This window comes from Leptopilina heterotoma, unplaced genomic scaffold (assembly GCF_015476425.1).
Source record: "Leptopilina heterotoma isolate Lh14 unplaced genomic scaffold, ASM1547642v1 Lhet_114, whole genome shotgun sequence".
Lineage (NCBI taxonomy): Eukaryota > Metazoa > Arthropoda > Insecta > Hymenoptera > Figitidae > Leptopilina > Leptopilina heterotoma.
This window is the reverse complement of record NW_025110833.1, coordinates 7,533,204-7,549,854: the sequence shown is the minus strand read 5'-3', so window position 1 is coordinate 7,549,854 and position 16,651 is coordinate 7,533,204. Positions and strand designations below refer to the sequence as shown.

General features: G+C 28.2%; 2 protein-coding genes across 11 annotated transcripts in view; one reads left to right on the top strand and one right to left on the bottom strand.

The window, feature by feature from the left end:
* Positions 1-2: 2 nt before the first annotated feature.
* LOC122508424 (protein anon-73B1) lies at positions 3-1,571 on the bottom strand. 6 transcript variants are annotated; one of them, XM_043621771.1, is made up of 4 exons: positions 1,447-1,571; positions 812-984; positions 493-630; positions 3-135 (listed from the first exon to the last, which is right to left on the bottom strand). In XM_043621771.1, exons 1-3 carry the CDS (start codon positions 1,478-1,480, stop codon positions 532-534), a joined length of 306 nt encoding a protein of 101 aa, XP_043477706.1. In that variant the 5' UTR covers positions 1,481-1,571; the 3' UTR covers positions 3-135; positions 493-531. The 6 variants fall into 6 exon arrangements, with proteins under 6 accessions (XP_043477706.1, XP_043477697.1, XP_043477741.1 ...); XM_043621762.1 differs by lacking the exon at positions 3-135 and having other exon boundaries at positions 370-630; positions 1,447-1,569; XM_043621806.1 differs by lacking the exon at positions 3-135 and having other exon boundaries at positions 370-630; positions 1,384-1,505.
* Positions 1,572-1,971: 400 nt separating this feature from the next.
* LOC122508395 overlaps positions 1,972-16,651 on the top strand; it is a 36,164-nt gene continuing 21,484 nt past the window's right edge. For 2 of the 5 annotated variants that reach the window (XM_043621717.1, XM_043621698.1), the window contains exon 1: positions 1,972-2,220. The gene's annotated coding sequence lies outside the window, so the exon portion shown is untranslated. Of the gene's footprint in view, positions 2,221-9,206; positions 9,472-16,651 lie in introns of all 5 variants that reach the window. The other 3 variants (XM_043621735.1, XM_043621725.1, XM_043621708.1) reach the window with 2 other exon arrangements.

The following is a 16,651-nucleotide window of genomic DNA, read 5'->3' as shown; positions in this document are numbered from 1 at the left end:
GATATTTTTTCAATTTTTTTGCAACACAAATTTACATTTAACGACGTACTTAATTCATAATTAACGAGTTTAAAAAAGATGATAAATTCTCACACAATGTTGTCACTTTGAGGTTAGGTCCATTGTTGACGTCTCCTGTAAACATATATATATAGTGAAAAACAGCGCTATCTGAAGGATTATTTCGTAACTAGGACAAGAATCGATTTTTCTATTTTTAATACCTATTTAATTATTTATAATGAAATAGCGTAAAATATTTTTTGTTATTAACAATTACGAATCTGATTTTTTGTTATATTTATAAGTATTTTTACACGAAAGTGACTAATATTTTTACTTAAGAAAAATCGAAAAAAATACGACTGATTTTTATAAAAAATTTGCATTAATATTTATTTGTAAATGCATTTAAAAACAGTAGTCGAAACAGTCTTATAATTAATGGAATAAATAGTACAATGATGAAAATGAAAAATTTACGATACTAACATTTAAATGAAATTATTGTCAAAATTCTACAGTAATATCTCAACGTCTTTTCTTTTTCTCCTGTTTTCTTGGTCGATGAGGCCTTCTGGGTGTAACTTGCGGACTATTTTCCGAACATTCAACATCACTTGGATCATCCTATCGAAAATTAATATTTTTCTTATAAATCTCTTTTTCTTAAATTCTATTTCTTCATTTTTTTAATTACATTTTTTTTCTTATTTTCCAGCAATTTCTTTATAATTTTGTCATAATTTTATCATCCTCTATATAATAACAAGAAAATTATCAGGTAAAAGAGTCAAAAAAAAGAAATTACCTTTAAGGCAGTCACTCCATCAGAAGATCCCGAGGTATAAAATACTAAGGATGCTAAACATATCATTTGAAAAACAGCAGCTACGTACAATCCATATCTTATAAATTGTTCAAATACTGTTTCATCGTCGGGAAGTAAAAGTCGTTTTAATTGAGGATCTAAATCTTCCATTCCTGGGGAAAAAAAATATTTAAAAATTATTAACTATAATTTATATTCAAGTATTAAATATGTATTAAATTTTGCATAATAGGTTATAATCGCAAAATGACGTAATTTCTGGTCAATTAATCTTTTAAATTACAATTCTTTTTCTTCCTGTTAGATTATTAAATATTTTTATCAAGAATCATACTTTCGACAAAATGTTATTCATTTATTATTAATTTTTCGTATATAAATTCCAAAATAAATTCTATAATATCACAATCGAAATTAATAAAATCAAGACATCACTTCCGACATTGTAAATAGGCCACTCTACCTTTCACTTGATTGTTAAAAAAATCAGTGAATATTACAATTCGAATGTGAATTTATAAAGACATATATGACAACATTTAATCAATAACCTAAACACAACCCTTCAAGTTTCTATTTCACTTGAAGTTTCTCCAAATACTCTCCATCCCTACCAACATTAACACAATGTACCAATCGGGTGAACATAAAATGATAAATAATAATCTCTTTCGGCTATTTTCGTATTTCAAATAAGCCGTTAATCAATAAGCATAGTTTCATAATTTAAAATAGTTGTAAATCATAAATCATCTTACTGGAGTTTTTTGCGTTTAATTTTTTTATAAAGATTATTAAGTTTACCGTGAAATTAGCAACGAGTTGTATTTTCTCTCCATTGCGTAAGGTGGCGCAACTGTAGACAAAATATTCAAATCCTACATTTTTAATAAACCCCTAATTTGAATATATCCTCAAAAAACAACACGAAAGAAATAAAAATATCAATAGGAATACAAAAGAATGCTTATTTTCGAAAGCATATAGAAAATTTTCTGAAAAAATCAACTTGAATTTAATGAAATCTTCATAATAGTGTAAAAAGAAAAAATGCATTTTAAATTTCCCACCGGACTAACAGCGCCGGAAAACGTCTGGGTTCGAGGCTTCATTGCTTGGAGTCCGTGGATGTGAACCTTTGTTTTGTAGAGAAGAATGGCTGCCATCTTTAGTTTTCGATGGATGTTTTCCAAAGTTCTCGCGAATTCTTATTATTATTGCGATATTAAATAACGTGATTTGATAAAAAACAGTGCAATAACGTCATCCGCGATGCAATAAGTGTTTTGGCGTTGTTTATTCAAGCTGCCCTGGTACCAGTTTCGTTAAAAAATGCTTGTGTTTACATCTCAGTTTGAAACGAGCTTCTATATTCCTGTCATATTAAGGTAAGAGACGCTTTAAAGTGCAAATTTAACGAATGCAAAAAAGGGATTTTCATCTCTTGTGATTATTATTCAAAGAAGATTGTTTTCCATGTTCAATATTGCTTTCCGAATAATCAAATGTGATTTCGGTAATGATGCAAATTGTTACGTACTTATAGCGGTCTCTTTATTGATAAATATTAATAACAATCAATCAATTTTCTTGTTAAATTCAGCAAAATTCGTTAATTTACAATGCATTTTTGATAAACTACGAAGTTAGGTTATTTGGTGAAAAATTGTCTCAATAACCTAACCAAAAAAAAAAGGGGGGAAAAAAGGTTAAAGTGACAATAAATAGAGAAAATAAGGCGCAATTTAATGTTGTACGAATAGTGAAGTGTGAAATTTTGTGTTTGTTGTTGAAAATTGGAATAAAATCGGTTTGTTGCAAATTTCATTTCCACCATGGTGGTAGCAATGGCAAAATGAGCGAGGGCAAGTCAACCACTTCATATACCCACCAGACTATACTATACTAACATTCAAATCCTGTTCTAACTGGAGCTTTGTTACTAAAATTCTGCTACTATTTCTTTATTTTTACGAAACTTTTTCAATAAAATTATCTCTCCTGTATGAATTTTGAATTTAAATTGAAAAACTGTCACAATTGACAGTTAATTTTGTTTTCCTTTAAAATTGAATTATTGTGTTTTAATAAAGAAAATAGATATTTTCTTTGCCAAGAAGGTTGCAAATGTCAAACTTAACATCCAAAATGCAAATTTATTATAATTATTTTGTCCTCATAAATATTGATTATGCTAGTGAAAAACTTTAAATGGCAAACGAATCATAGTGTCTGTCTGATGTAGATTTAATAACAGAAGATATTCTTAGACTTAGGTATCTGTTTATGTGACTTTATGACCTCCAGTCGAGAGCATTGGATTCGGTGATTGTAATTCCCAAATTACAATTTGAAATTTCTTCGTTAATTTCTAAATTATGATTTTATTTAGGGGTTTCAATTGAAAACAAGATTTATTTATTTTTTTTGATTGAAAGAATGGAAGATTCCGTGTTATGGTGACAGTTTCTTTAATAGTGATGTTGATTTCTTCTTAAATTTGAAAAATTTACGATTGATTAGTCAAGACAACCGGCCGGTGAAGAATTTATTGTCTAACCTCACAGAAAAAGTTTTAAATAAAGTTGGAGAACACACGACAAGAAAATATATATAATATATATATAATAGTTCGGCGGGAATATAAAAATTCTACCAGGAGGCGCTCAATTCGCCATTTCATGTGGCGGCCATTTTGAAATTCTCCCCTTTTCCCGTGACCCGCCGCCGTCGTCGTCGTCGTCGTTCCTTTTCCCTCCCCACCTCCATTCACTTTTCAGCGGCAATCATTTCCCCTTTTCTCCCGTCAAACCCCTTCTTGTGTTCGCGGTTTTAATCCATCTCTTTTCTTCTTCTTCTTCTCTCTATCCTCCCGTCTTTTATGTCTTCTCTGTCGTTATTTCTCCTCTGTCCTTTTCTTTTTTTCTCCTTCACTCTTTGTGTACAACTTCCATGCTAAATTCTTGCATATACGTCTCTCCAACTCTTTTGCTCTCCGTCCTGTTTCTTTTCTTTTTTTTCTCTCTTTTCTTCTTTTGCAAAAGTTTTCAAACAACCTGCGCTTAAAACATTCTCTCAAATTTATCGATTTTTTTTTCTCATTCTTATCTTTTTTTTTTTTTTTTTTGTATAGATATATATTTATGCTGAGGATGGTGATTATTAGAAAAAGAATTCAGGTCTTTGGATTAATTGATGTATTGTAAAGAAAAGGCTTTAGTTGCAATATTTAATTATTCGTGGAAATGCAGGAAGGAGGTTTTTGCCGAGTATTCAATTATTATTTATTGCCTTTGAATCTTTTTCGTTTAATTTTTGTCTAATTTTCGAATTATTTTTGTTCATTTTTTGTCTAATTTTCGACGTTAATATTTACTTATTTTTTCTCTAATTTTCGGTTTATTTTTTTGTTTTTTTTTATGTCCAATTCTTTTTTTACATTTTGTTCAATTTTTATTTATTTTTTAATCTAATTTTCAACTTATTTTTGTTTATTTTCTGTGTAATTTTCAATATTCATTTTTGTTTATTTTTTCCCATTTTCGACTAATTTTTGTTTATTTTTTGTCTAATTTTCAATTAATTTTTGTTAATTTTTTGGTATGCTTTTTCTATTTTCGATTAATTTTTATTCATTTTTTGTCTAATTTTCAATTAATTTCAGTTAATTTTTCGTCTAATTTTCGATTAATATTTATTTCTTTTTTCTCTAATTTTTGGTTTTTGTCCAATTTTTATTTTTTTTTTTTTATAGAATTTTTCTTTAATTTTTGACTAATTTTGATTTACTTTTGTCTAGTTTTTTTTTTTTTTTTGATTTTTTTTTTCCTTGCGAGATGAATTTTTTACCAATTGGATAAAATTCTTGTTTTTTTATTCTAAAAATTCTATATTCGACCTGCTCCAAATTTCTATGATCTTTCTATTTTGGCACATTGCCAATTTCACATCGTGTCAGCTAATTCTAATAAAAATATATAATTTAATTATAGGACTATAATTATTTTTGTTTTTTGAAAATTTGATACAAAAATGTCGAGAAATGGAAAGGGGATTTTCACCATTTTGTTTAATAATAGAAATTACTTGTTCCATTCACTTTGGTAATATTTTCTCGAGGCGGCAATTCACCTGGTAAGAAATCTATTCATTTTTGTGAATATTTTTATCATCATTAATAGTAATATTATTTTATTTTCTATTTCTATCATTTTTTTTTTATTATTATTACTTTGTCATTATTTTGTCTATTTTATCTATTTTATCTCATTTTTGCATTTTCGAAATGTTTCAATTTTTCAAAAATTATTTTCTTTTAGGAGAGGGGAAATATGATAGAAAGAAAAAGAAAGAGAGAGAGAGAGAGATTATCTTGTTCGTTCATCAATAGACGGAAGTGCCGGAAGTGTACATCATGTGTTGTATATATCAGCGTCCCTTCTCTCTTCGTTTGAGTTGGCAGTATTTTCTGCGCATTAGGTGCATCGTTGGTACATGGTACATCGACCTTCTACTAGCAAGTCTTTCGCATCTTGTTGCCTCCAGGTCAACTCCCGAAGAACGTGCAAGCAGGTTTCACTCTATAATCCAATGCAATCGAGAGATTTTTCTCTCTAAAAAAAAAAGAAAAGGAAAAAAGAAACTACTAGAAAAACTACTAGAAAGTAAATTGTTATCTTCTTTTCTTCATTATTGAGAGAGAGAGAGGAATTTTTCGAATAATTTTTTTACCATCAGAAAATGGAAAAAAGGGAAAAAAAGGAATTGAAAAAGTATTCGCACGATTTGAAATGTTCTGATAATTATTGAACAATGGTTTTCTCTTATCCGTTCAATACGAAATAGTTTCCCACCTGTATTTTCTATCTCCCACCTCCTCGATCAGCCCTTTTGCGTCACAAATACGTAGGCAAGGATGTAACATTGCGCAGAGCCCTGTGGGTGTTTCCCAACCTACCCCAACTCTAAAGTTCGTATTGATCTGTCCCTTCTGTCTTTCTTTCTTCTTTTTTTCTTCCTCTCTTCAAAAAAAACCCTGTGTCACAAATGTGTGATTTTTCGCAAGCGAAAATATTTTCCCTAATTCTAAAAAGCCTCAAAATTTTTCCAAAATTATATTTTCAAAATCGAATTAAATCCAAATAGTTTGGGAAAGTATTCAAATTCGAAGAATTGAAAAAAGAAAATTTTTTGATTGAGAATAGAAATTTTTTTTACAGTTGGAATATTTTTATGTTCTCTGATATTCTCTTGAGATGTTTCAGAATTTTTCGTCCACGAATTCAGAAAAAAATTGAGATGTGTTTTGTCGATATAATAATTCAATGGAAATGAATGGAATTTTTTAGAGAAATCTCTATCGTTCGCTTGTTTAAAATTGAGATGAAAGATGAGAGAGAAAAGGGTCGAGCACTCGAAAAAGGACGAAGGTCTACGATTCGCGTGGGTGGGTCGTGACTGCGAGAACGTGGGTGATGCCAGTTGTGAGGTGAATCGTATCGACCGCAAGGGAAGTTCTCACACGACCCTGAGCTGTATATATAATACACAGGCGAGAGAGAGAAAGAGAGACGACGATGAAACGGATATGCTTTTCAGATATGTATACAAAAGATTGTGGACACTTAATATATAATCTACTCGATTGAAGAAAATTTTCGTCAAATATTCAATACTCTCAAAAAAAAAGAATTCGCCAAAGAAATTTTTCTACAATTCATCTCGAAATTCATGATTTAAACTCTATTTTTACCCTGACGAAAATTTACTGCCCTTTTTGGGGGAAAATTTGTTTTTATTTTTTTTTTAGTTCTTATTTTGCATTTTTTCTTTTGGTTTTCTTATTTATATTTTTCTTTGGCAAATTTCTTCTTTATATTTTTCTTTGGTTTGTTTTTTGTTTGTTTTTTATCATCATATATTTGCTTCCAGTGAATTGGATAATTTTGGGAATAATTGATGGCGATATTTTGCAGTTTGTGAAAGGCGTTAATCACCGCAAAAACCACATCCATGATTGTGCTTTCACTATCGATCAATTGCAATATTGGTCGCTCACCTCCAACGTCACACACAATACATAGACGATGCGTGACCCAACGAAATCCCCACCCGGTTCACGGTTGAGTGTGCGCATACAATTGTTGATAGAGATGGTAAACGGCGAAGGAGGGTGGAATCAAGATGAAGTTGCAAGAGGGACATTGTTAGGGGTTGAATCCAACTATGTTTTGTGTTTGTAAAACAACCTCGATAGATGGTAGCAGCAATTGATAAAGTCACATCTCTTTTTTTCTTCTTTCATCTTCCTCCCTTTTCTTCAGCGGAAAAATTTCTCTTCAAGTTTATTAAAATTCTTCATTTTGTTTCTGTTTCGATAACTGGTTCCTTTTTCTCAATTTTACTATCTAATTAATTTACCTAATTTTCTATTTTCTTAATTTTTCCACTCTGTATTTTTCTTTTCTTTTCAATTTTCATTCAATTTTTTCGAATTTACCGTTTTTTAGGGGAAAAAAAGCTTTTTACGCTTTCTTTTCAGTTTTCTTTGTGCGAAAAAATTAATTTTTAGAATTCAAATCAGAAAAAAGTATCGAAAGGCTGTTTTGCTAGGAAAAATGTCAGAGAAAATAGCCAAAAGTTTGGGGAGGAAGATTTGATGAATGGAAATTTTTTTAATAATCAGTCTTGTGCACATATTTACAGGATTGTTGAGTTACTTGCTCGATTGAGGATAAGCGTCGTAAAATAATTGCGTAATGGTTTTAAATAGAACCACGCAGGCACTATATGTTGATGCTTTAATTTTGAAATGAATTTAAGTGCAATACTCGTCTTTGAAATTGCTATTAAGACCTTTTTTTCAAGACAATTAAACGGAAATTGTCTTGAAGGTTTTCGAATTTTTTCCTTTGAATGAGAAAAAGAGTACTTGAACTAAATATGAAAAATTGGCGTTGAATGGAAAGAAAAGAAGAAGGAAAGAGAAGAGAAAAGAAAAGAAAAGAAGAAAACGAAGAAGAGAGAAAGAAAAAAATTTATAATTCTTTACAATTCGTTAAAATGTTTATTCGTTTACGTTCGAAGTTTAATGATCGAATTGCAAAAAGAGAAGGATAAGAGAAATTAAATGTCCAATGAGTGTAAACGCTATTTAGTTGTGTCACGAGACTTGTATAATCTACACAATACAAAAAATGTATCGATAAAATTTATGATTATTAAATAGCCACGTAAATACTGGTAACACGAGTTTGAAAAGAAAAGCAAAAATAAAAACTTTCAAGAGAACGAATCGAAATATTTTTTTTATTTTTTCGCAAACATATTTTGAACCTTTTTTGATTTTCTTTTTTTTTGGATTAAGAATCATTAAATGTTTCTTGAGCAAGAAACAAAGAGAAAGAAAAAAAAATTGTTCTTAAAAACGAAAAAGAAAATTCCTAAACATAATGGAAAATTGCTCCAAAAAATAAAAGAAAATTGTTCCTAAAAAGAAAATTCCTAAAAATAGTGGAAAATTGTTCTAGAAAATAAATGAAAATTGTCCCTAAAAAGAGAATTCCCAAAAAATAATGGAAAATTGCTTTTGAAAAGAAGAAAATTGTTCCTTGGTATAAAAGGAAAATTCCTCTAGATCCACTGATAGATCGCTCGTAATTTTTAATACTAAAGTAGAGGGATCAAAATTTACATATTCATCAACTGATCGTCCGACCTCGCCTATTTTTATGACGCACTGGTCCAGGTACCACCATTGTACTTTAAAAACGTTTAGAAAGAAAATTATCATTTCTAATTTTGAAAAATATTCCTGAATGTTTTTATCATAAAATTTGAATTGAATTTTCATGGACAGAATAATGCTTCAGAAAAATTTTTCTTTTCTTACAATTGAAAAAACAAGTTTTAATGGATTTTTCCCTTAAAATTTGATTGATTTTTTTCCCTTAAAATTCAATTAAACGATTTTTTCCTTACAAATTGATTAACGAGTTTTTTTTACAATTTGATTTGTCGATCATTTCGGTTACAATTTGATGGAAGAATTTTCTCCTAGAAGAAGAAAATTTACAAATTGTAAATATTTTTTTCCCTACAATTCGATTAACGAATTATTTTCCCTACAATTTGATTAACGAATTTTTGATCTTGAAAATTCGTTCAACGAATTCTTTTTTTGTTACAATTTGATTATTGCGTTCATTGTGACAATTTGCAAAAAAAAAACCGTCACGATTTGATTAAATGGAAAACAAGCAAAAAGAAAATAGATTTTTTTTGTTGATGTGAAAAAGTACGAATGTAGAAATAGAAAAAAAATTGTGTGTGTGTGTTTCGATGAAAAAATACCAAAATTAAAATTCTGTTTTAGGTGAGAACAATTCCATAAAGGAGACTAAAGTGTCATCGCTCCGATTGTCGATGGCTGGTTATGGGTAACGCGGATAATGCGAACGCAGGAACCCGGATCAGTCGTGCAATGATTCTCAGCAATCTCAGCATCTCTCAATTCTCAATGTGCAAGAAAATCTGGTCCAGTGACCAGTGGAGAGGTCCCATGATAGTCAGTTAGTAGTGCTCGCGCACGCGCTGCGCAGAAGATCAAGCAAACAACGATACCTGTGGTAACCTTGGAGGTAAATGGCAGTCGACAATAGGTACTCCTTGGAACTCCCCATCCTTTTCAGATTTTTTTTTCTTCTACTACTTCTTCTTCTTCTGATCCTTTTTCTTCTTCTTCTACTACTACTACTACTACTACTACTTCTTCTTCTTCTTCTTCTTCTCATCTCAAAGGCACATTCCTTCTTCTCCCCCGCGAAAACCATCCAAACAGGGTTATATGATACCGCCATTCTCGACACTCCATGAATCGAAAAGACGATTATATTTTTTTCAAGAGTGGAACGCCCTACGTGAAAATAGATACGTTTTATTTCAGCTCACAAAATGCAATTAGTTTTCTCTATGGATCTTGTCGTCTTGATGTCTAGGAATGTTTTTTTTTTCTCTCACTGTCGTTGGAAATTGTTTTTTTTTTCAATTCTTTTCTCGATCGAGAAACTAAAATTGTTTTTTGCAAAAAGAAATTTCACTGCAAAAAAGATAGTTTTCTGCAAAAAGAAATCTTTCTTCAAAAGGAAATTTTTCTGCAAAAAGAAACTTTGCTGTAAAAAATTTTTTTTTGCTAGAAAGAAACTTCTATTGAAACAGTTTTTCGGAAAATTCTATTTTCTAATTAAGTTGCGATTTCAAATTCTTTTCAAATTTTTCTGCAAAAAGAAACTTTGCTGTAAAAAATTTTTTTTTTCGAAAGAAACTTCTATTGAAACAGTCTTTCGGAAAATTCTATTTTCTAATCAAGTTGCGATTTCAAATTCCATTTGAAACGTATAATTTTGGCAGCGGGCCAATAAAATGAAAACGATTCTACAACTCTGAAAATTTCAATTAAATTCTGCTTTTTAGAAGTTAGAAGAGTGGAAAATATTTCCTCTGGAAAAAAATTCCTCATTAAACAGGGAAAATGAATTAATTGCTTAATTAATTAAATTCTCCTCGTAGTCGGAGAAATTTATGAATGAAATTACTCTCTCCTTTTACTGGGAAAAATTAGTTAATTAAATCAAATTTTCCTTTAAATAGGGAAAAATTCATCAATTAAAAAAAATTTTTCCTTTTACTAGGAAAAATTAATTAATTAAATTAAATTTTCCTTTCACAATGGGAAAATTAATTATTAATTAAATTAATTTCTTCTTTTACTAGAAGAAATTAATTAATTAAATTTTCCTTTTACGAGGGGAAATTAATTATTTAAATTAATTTGTCCTTTTACTAGGGAAAATTAATTAAATTAATTTCTTCTACTAGGAGAAATTAGTTAATTAAATTATCTTTTTACGAGGGAAAATTAATAAATTAAATTAATTTCTCCTTTTACTAGGGAAAATTAGTTAATTAAATTAAATTCCCCTTGAAATAGGGAAAATTAATCGAAATAAATTCTCCTCTAAAAAGAGAAAATGAGTTAATTAAGTTCCTCTATTTAAATGCGAATTTTTTTCTCAAAGAAATATTTTTAGGGAGAAAAATCTCTTCACTTGTACAACTAATCAAATTTCTAATCGAATAGAATTTCCAGTTTTCGAAAGAATTTTTCCCTTTCTTCTGTAATTAAAATAAGGCTCCATTTTTTCATTCCTCGAGAAGTAAAAATTTACGTAAAATTCGTTTAGAAATATTTCGAAAATTTTCAAAATTCTGTAGAAAAAAAATTCTCCTCAAGAACTTCGATTCAATCAAATAAAAACCCGATGCAATCAATCTTATGAGAGCGATAATAAGGAATTTGAATAATAATATGGAATAAAAAGAAAATTATTTTCTTTTCTCGAAACTTAATTTTCTCTTGTGATATATGCAATCAATTTGAAAATAGAACAACACGAGTGTGTTTATAGTTGTAAATCGAAGATATTGATTTCTTGTAATAGTTTAACATGTGTGTCTCGTCCAATAATAACGTGAACAAAAATAGAATATTTATCGTTGACAATTTTTTTTCCCCAGCTTCTTATTCTTCTACCAAATTAGTACAAAAGGAAGGTTTTTCTTTTTCCACAATTCTAATTGAAAATAATAATTCTATATTTCAATTGGAGTAAGAAATTGTTTTTCTTCACTGTTCTCTCTTTCTCTCTCTCTTATAAAAATGATATAATTTTCTGAAAAAATGAAAATAATTTTCAAGTCTTTATATAAATAGAAAACAAGGGATAATTTCTCGTTGAAACTCGGAACAAGATGGCCATCTTGATGGAGTTTACGGAACGCGTAGGTATACAACGAATGTATAGCGTTTACGTGTATCGACCGTCGCGAAAGTACAAAAAGGGAATTGCAAAACTGTTGGTCAGAGCAGTTATATAGGGAAGGCCAAGAGTGCGAAGGGCAGCTTTGTTTTCTTTCTTTTAATTGTCTCGATTTAACTTTCTCACAGATTTTTTTTTTAACTCTTCTTCGTTTTTTAAAATCCTTGAATTATTTCGTTGAAAAAAAAATATTTATTTACTGTGTAAATAAATATTGTAGATCAGGGCAAAATGTTTATTTACTGTGTAAATAAATTTTAGAACAGGGAAAATATTTATTTCTTGAAAACTGAAATTTAGACGAAAGTATTTATTTACTGCGAGATTAAATTGTAGATGAAAATATTTATTCACTGTGAGAAAATTTGTGGACGAAAATATTTATTCACTGTGAATAAATTGTAGATGAAAATATTTATTTACTATTAATTTGTAAATGAAGATGTTTATTATCTGTAAATTGTAAATGAAAATGTTTATTTACAGTAAATTGTTGATTAAAAATATTTTCATTTACTGTAAATAAATTGTAGAAAAAAAATATTTATCTGCTGTAAATAAAATTTTACACTAAATTGTTAGTGAAAATATTTATTGTAGATAAAAGTGTTCATTTACCGTAAAATAAATATTGTTGAAAAAAATATTTATTTACAGTAAATTGCAGATTAAAATATTTAATTACTGTATAATGGAAAATATTTATTTACAGTAAATTGTTGATAGAAATATTCATTTACAATAAGGAGAATATTTATTTGCAGTAAATTCATTTACAATTCATTTACAATAAATTGCAGATAAAAATATTTACAGTAAATCGTAGAGCGAGAATATTTATTCACAGTAAATTGTCTAGTTAGAATATTAACATTATTAATAAATTTCGTTATTTTAATTCGACAATTTTTATTCGCAAACAATCCGGAAATATTAAAAATATTTACGAACTGTTTCCGAATTTCGAATGTTGTCTGCAATTTTCTTTTTGAAAATAATACAATTTTTAAATATTGTTTCCGAATAAAAATTGTCAATTTCGTTTCGTGAATTTGTCAACATATTTCTAAAATTTCGATTAGAAATTATTCACGAATTCAGTTCACTCAAAATTACGTAATTCATTTCTAATATTAAGTGAGGAATTAAAAATACTTGTTGGCAAAATTTTGGCAGTTGAATATAAAACTTGGCTCGTTATTTTTGTAATAATATTGGTGAAGAAAATATTTTTGGTTTGAAAATATTGAAACTAGGTGATTAGAACTCGTTTGGCTACCGTTTCGTTTAAATTGTTTCTTTTTTTGCTTTGTTTTCAAAAAGGGACGTGTTTCGACTTTGTTCTGCTTTCTTTTCTCGATCCCTTCGACTATTAGCTGTCTCTCTTTTCTTCTTTGTTTCCTTTTTCTTTCTTTCTTTCTTTCTTTCATTTTTTTTCTTTTATTTCTTTTAAGTCTATATCCATAAGTCTAAATCCACATTCTCGCTCGCATCTTTCGTTTCTCTTTCCTGAAGAGACAGTTGAAAAGTGAAGAGAGGGTAGTGATACCGGTTATTGGCGGCGACTGGCATATTTCACCGGGTGTCCAGCAATCAGGCCTTTGTATATATGGTTCGCAATAGTGCATGAATTTCCTTTGCAAGAGAACTCGAAAGTAGTGTGAGATGTAATTTTTATGTAGATGTGTTTTGTATTAAAAGAGAGAAAGAGATTTTTATTAAAAGACGGAAAGAGAGAGAGAGAGAAAGGGGAGAGAGAGTGCATTTAAAATTCAACTTGGAATAGAATAGAGTGATGTTAGGCATTATACACTGTACACCGATTAATCCTTAGTAATACACACTGGCAATTCACGTCGATCACTTTCTGATCTTTCACACCCTATTCTACTTTGTCGACTGATTTCTCCGACCTCAGGTCGTTCCAGTTGCTTGCTAAATTATTTATTTGGGACAATTTTGTTTTTTCCAAAACAAAAACTCATTATTTCGTTGAAATTAATTGTAATTTTCGTTTCAATAGTCGAATTTATCATTCCAAAGTTCGGAAAGTTTCAAATAAACGAAATTTATTGATTTTGTTCTCAAATTAAATTTTATTACTGTCACTAAAAATTAATTCCAGTTTCTAAATGTAGAATTTTCAATTTAAATGTAGAAAAAAATTTAGTTCTCATTTTCGATACTTATTTGAAAGTAAACAAAAAATTTAATTCGCATTTTTAATATTTAAAAGTAGACAAAAAATTTCGTATTTTTAATATTTAAAAGTAAAGAAAAAGTTTAATTCGCATTTTTAATATTTAAAAGTAGACAAAAAATTTCGTATTTATAATATTTAAAAGTAAAGAAAAAGTTTAATTCGCATTTTTAATATTTGAAAATAAAAATATTTTGTTCGTATTTTTTATTTTGAAAGAAAAAAACCGTTTTTAATTAGAGTGGAAAAATTGAAGGAAAATTATTTTTAATTGCAATGAAATATTGATCTGGCTTGGATAAGTCAATGAGAAAATGAAAAAGAAATCAGATATTTTTGCTTTTGTTTTGAAAAAAATGGAAATTGTCATCATTTAACTGACGAAAGAACGATTTTTGCAATTTGTCGATCATTTAATTTTTCTTTAAATGATTGGCAAATTCTTTGAGAATAATATTGAACTGAGATGAAAGTCTTTAAAAATAGTAGACAATAATTTTTGAGAAGAAAATTTGGAAAATTGTTTAAATTAACAAAAGTAGAATTTATAAAAAAAAACAAAATAGAAAAAATAGAACAAAAAATAAAATACAAAATAGAACAAAAAACAGAATATAAAATAGAACAAAAATTAGAATATAATTTCAAAAAAAGAAACAAAATTTCCAAAAATCACTTGAAAATTCTGTTTTTGAGTAAATTTTGCTCTAAAAAAAATTTTTCTTTTCTCAAGAAATGACGAAAGTCACCGAGTGGTTTTCTCTCTGAAATTGCATTTAATGAAATTATATTACTCAAGTTTTGAAGTGAAAATAATATTTTAATAAAATTGCTTTAGAGAAACACATTGAAGGATAATCGTTGCGAGAATAATTTTGGTTTGCAACGAATCAATGTAAGGGTCGAGGTACGCCAAGTAGGTCGCTGCAAATCCCATTGCTGCCAACAGAATCGACCGCGAGGAGCGAAGGCAACGACTTTCCGTGACGAGCTCTGCTCACTTTACTCTCGGAAGCTCGTTAATTCCATCAACTCACTAGTTTGGTTCACCAAAGGAGAGACACATAGTTAAATATCCCCTTCGACCATCGCAAACATCCATATATGATTCGCCGAAAAGAAAAGACTACAAAAACTATTGAAACAACTATACCTGAGAATATATTTTAATCCCGAATGTAATCATCGTAATTCAATTATTTAAACGTCGATTATTTAATATTTTAATATTATTCAATAAAATTCATTTTAAATTTTCACCTAAAAAATCAAACAGTGGGAATTTAAATTTTATTCAATTAATTATTATTATTTGATTGAAGTTAAATTGAATTTAATATAAATTTAAATTTATTCAATTAATATAAATTTAATTTTATTCAATTAATTATTATTTACTGATTAAAATTAATTTCACAGTTTGATTAATTTTCAATGAAAAGTAAAATTCATAAAAGAAAAAGAAAAATTTATTTTTGAGATAAAATTGCTCAAATTTATCTCAAATAAAATAAATCTTTTTCTTTAAAGAAAATTTGAAAATTGTAATAATTGTCTCGGAGAGATTTTTCGGTTTCGATAAAAACTAATTATTGGTGTGTAACAATATTCATTATCATTTTAGATAAGGGTACAATTCAGATATTACGTAGTTTTTTTTTTCTCACACTCCGATAACTAACTGATAAAAATTATTGACAAACAACTGGTCGAAGCGTTTTATAAAATTTTATTGTCCTCTAACTTGAGTATTATAAAAAAAGAAAAAAATAGAAAAGTTTTATTCACAATCAACTTATTATCGTACACTTGAAAGAAAATTTAATACGTAAAAATATTTAAAAATTGTGCATTGTTATAATTTTTTTTATTCTTTTATTACGTGTGGCAACGCTGTTTTGCAGTTACAATTTAACATCATTTATATTCACTTCCGGTACTCACGACCTTTTAACACCCGCTTGCATTCGGGGTACTTGTAAACCAGCTCCGAGATAAAAGACGATAAACTATGATATATTTTGATTTTAGAAACAGTTTTCGAAAAATTCTATTTTCTTTTTTTTCGCAAAAGAAACAAAATGAATATTTATCAAAGTGGGTTACTTGTATTGATTAAAATGTACTAAGTAGAGAACAAGAATGTAATTAGAAAATAAATTCGTGCTAAGGAATAGAAAATTATTCGTAAAATGCAAAAAGAAAAAAAAGTTTTTTTTTATTAAAATGTAATTTCGAGAAAAGTAAATCTAATAATTAAAAAATTTAATTAATTAATTTTGTCAATTTGATTCAATTTCTATTTAATTTACTTCATTTCTATTCAATTATCAAAATAACGACGATTTTCAAATTAAAAAAATATTCGTTTAGTACAATATTTACTCGAAACGAAATCATAACCACGGTCAATTGAAAAATAATTGGATGCACAGTCCGTTGGTAGAATCACTGCCAAGGTATATTACAATACTTTGTTACGTATACAAACTGTGTAGACACATTAATGAAAAAATAACCCAAGATTTATCATCTGTCGTTAAATCTCGTTAGAGCTGAAGATTTTTTTTCTCCAACCACTTAGAAAAAAAACTATTAATAACTAAAAGATTTTTATAAAAATATTTATTTTCTTATCAACGATTTTTTTAATTGAAAAGAAAAATAATGAAAATAATTTGCGAAAAAAATAATCACACTAAGACAATATTGCTAAGAAAAGAAAGAGAGAAAAAAATTTCT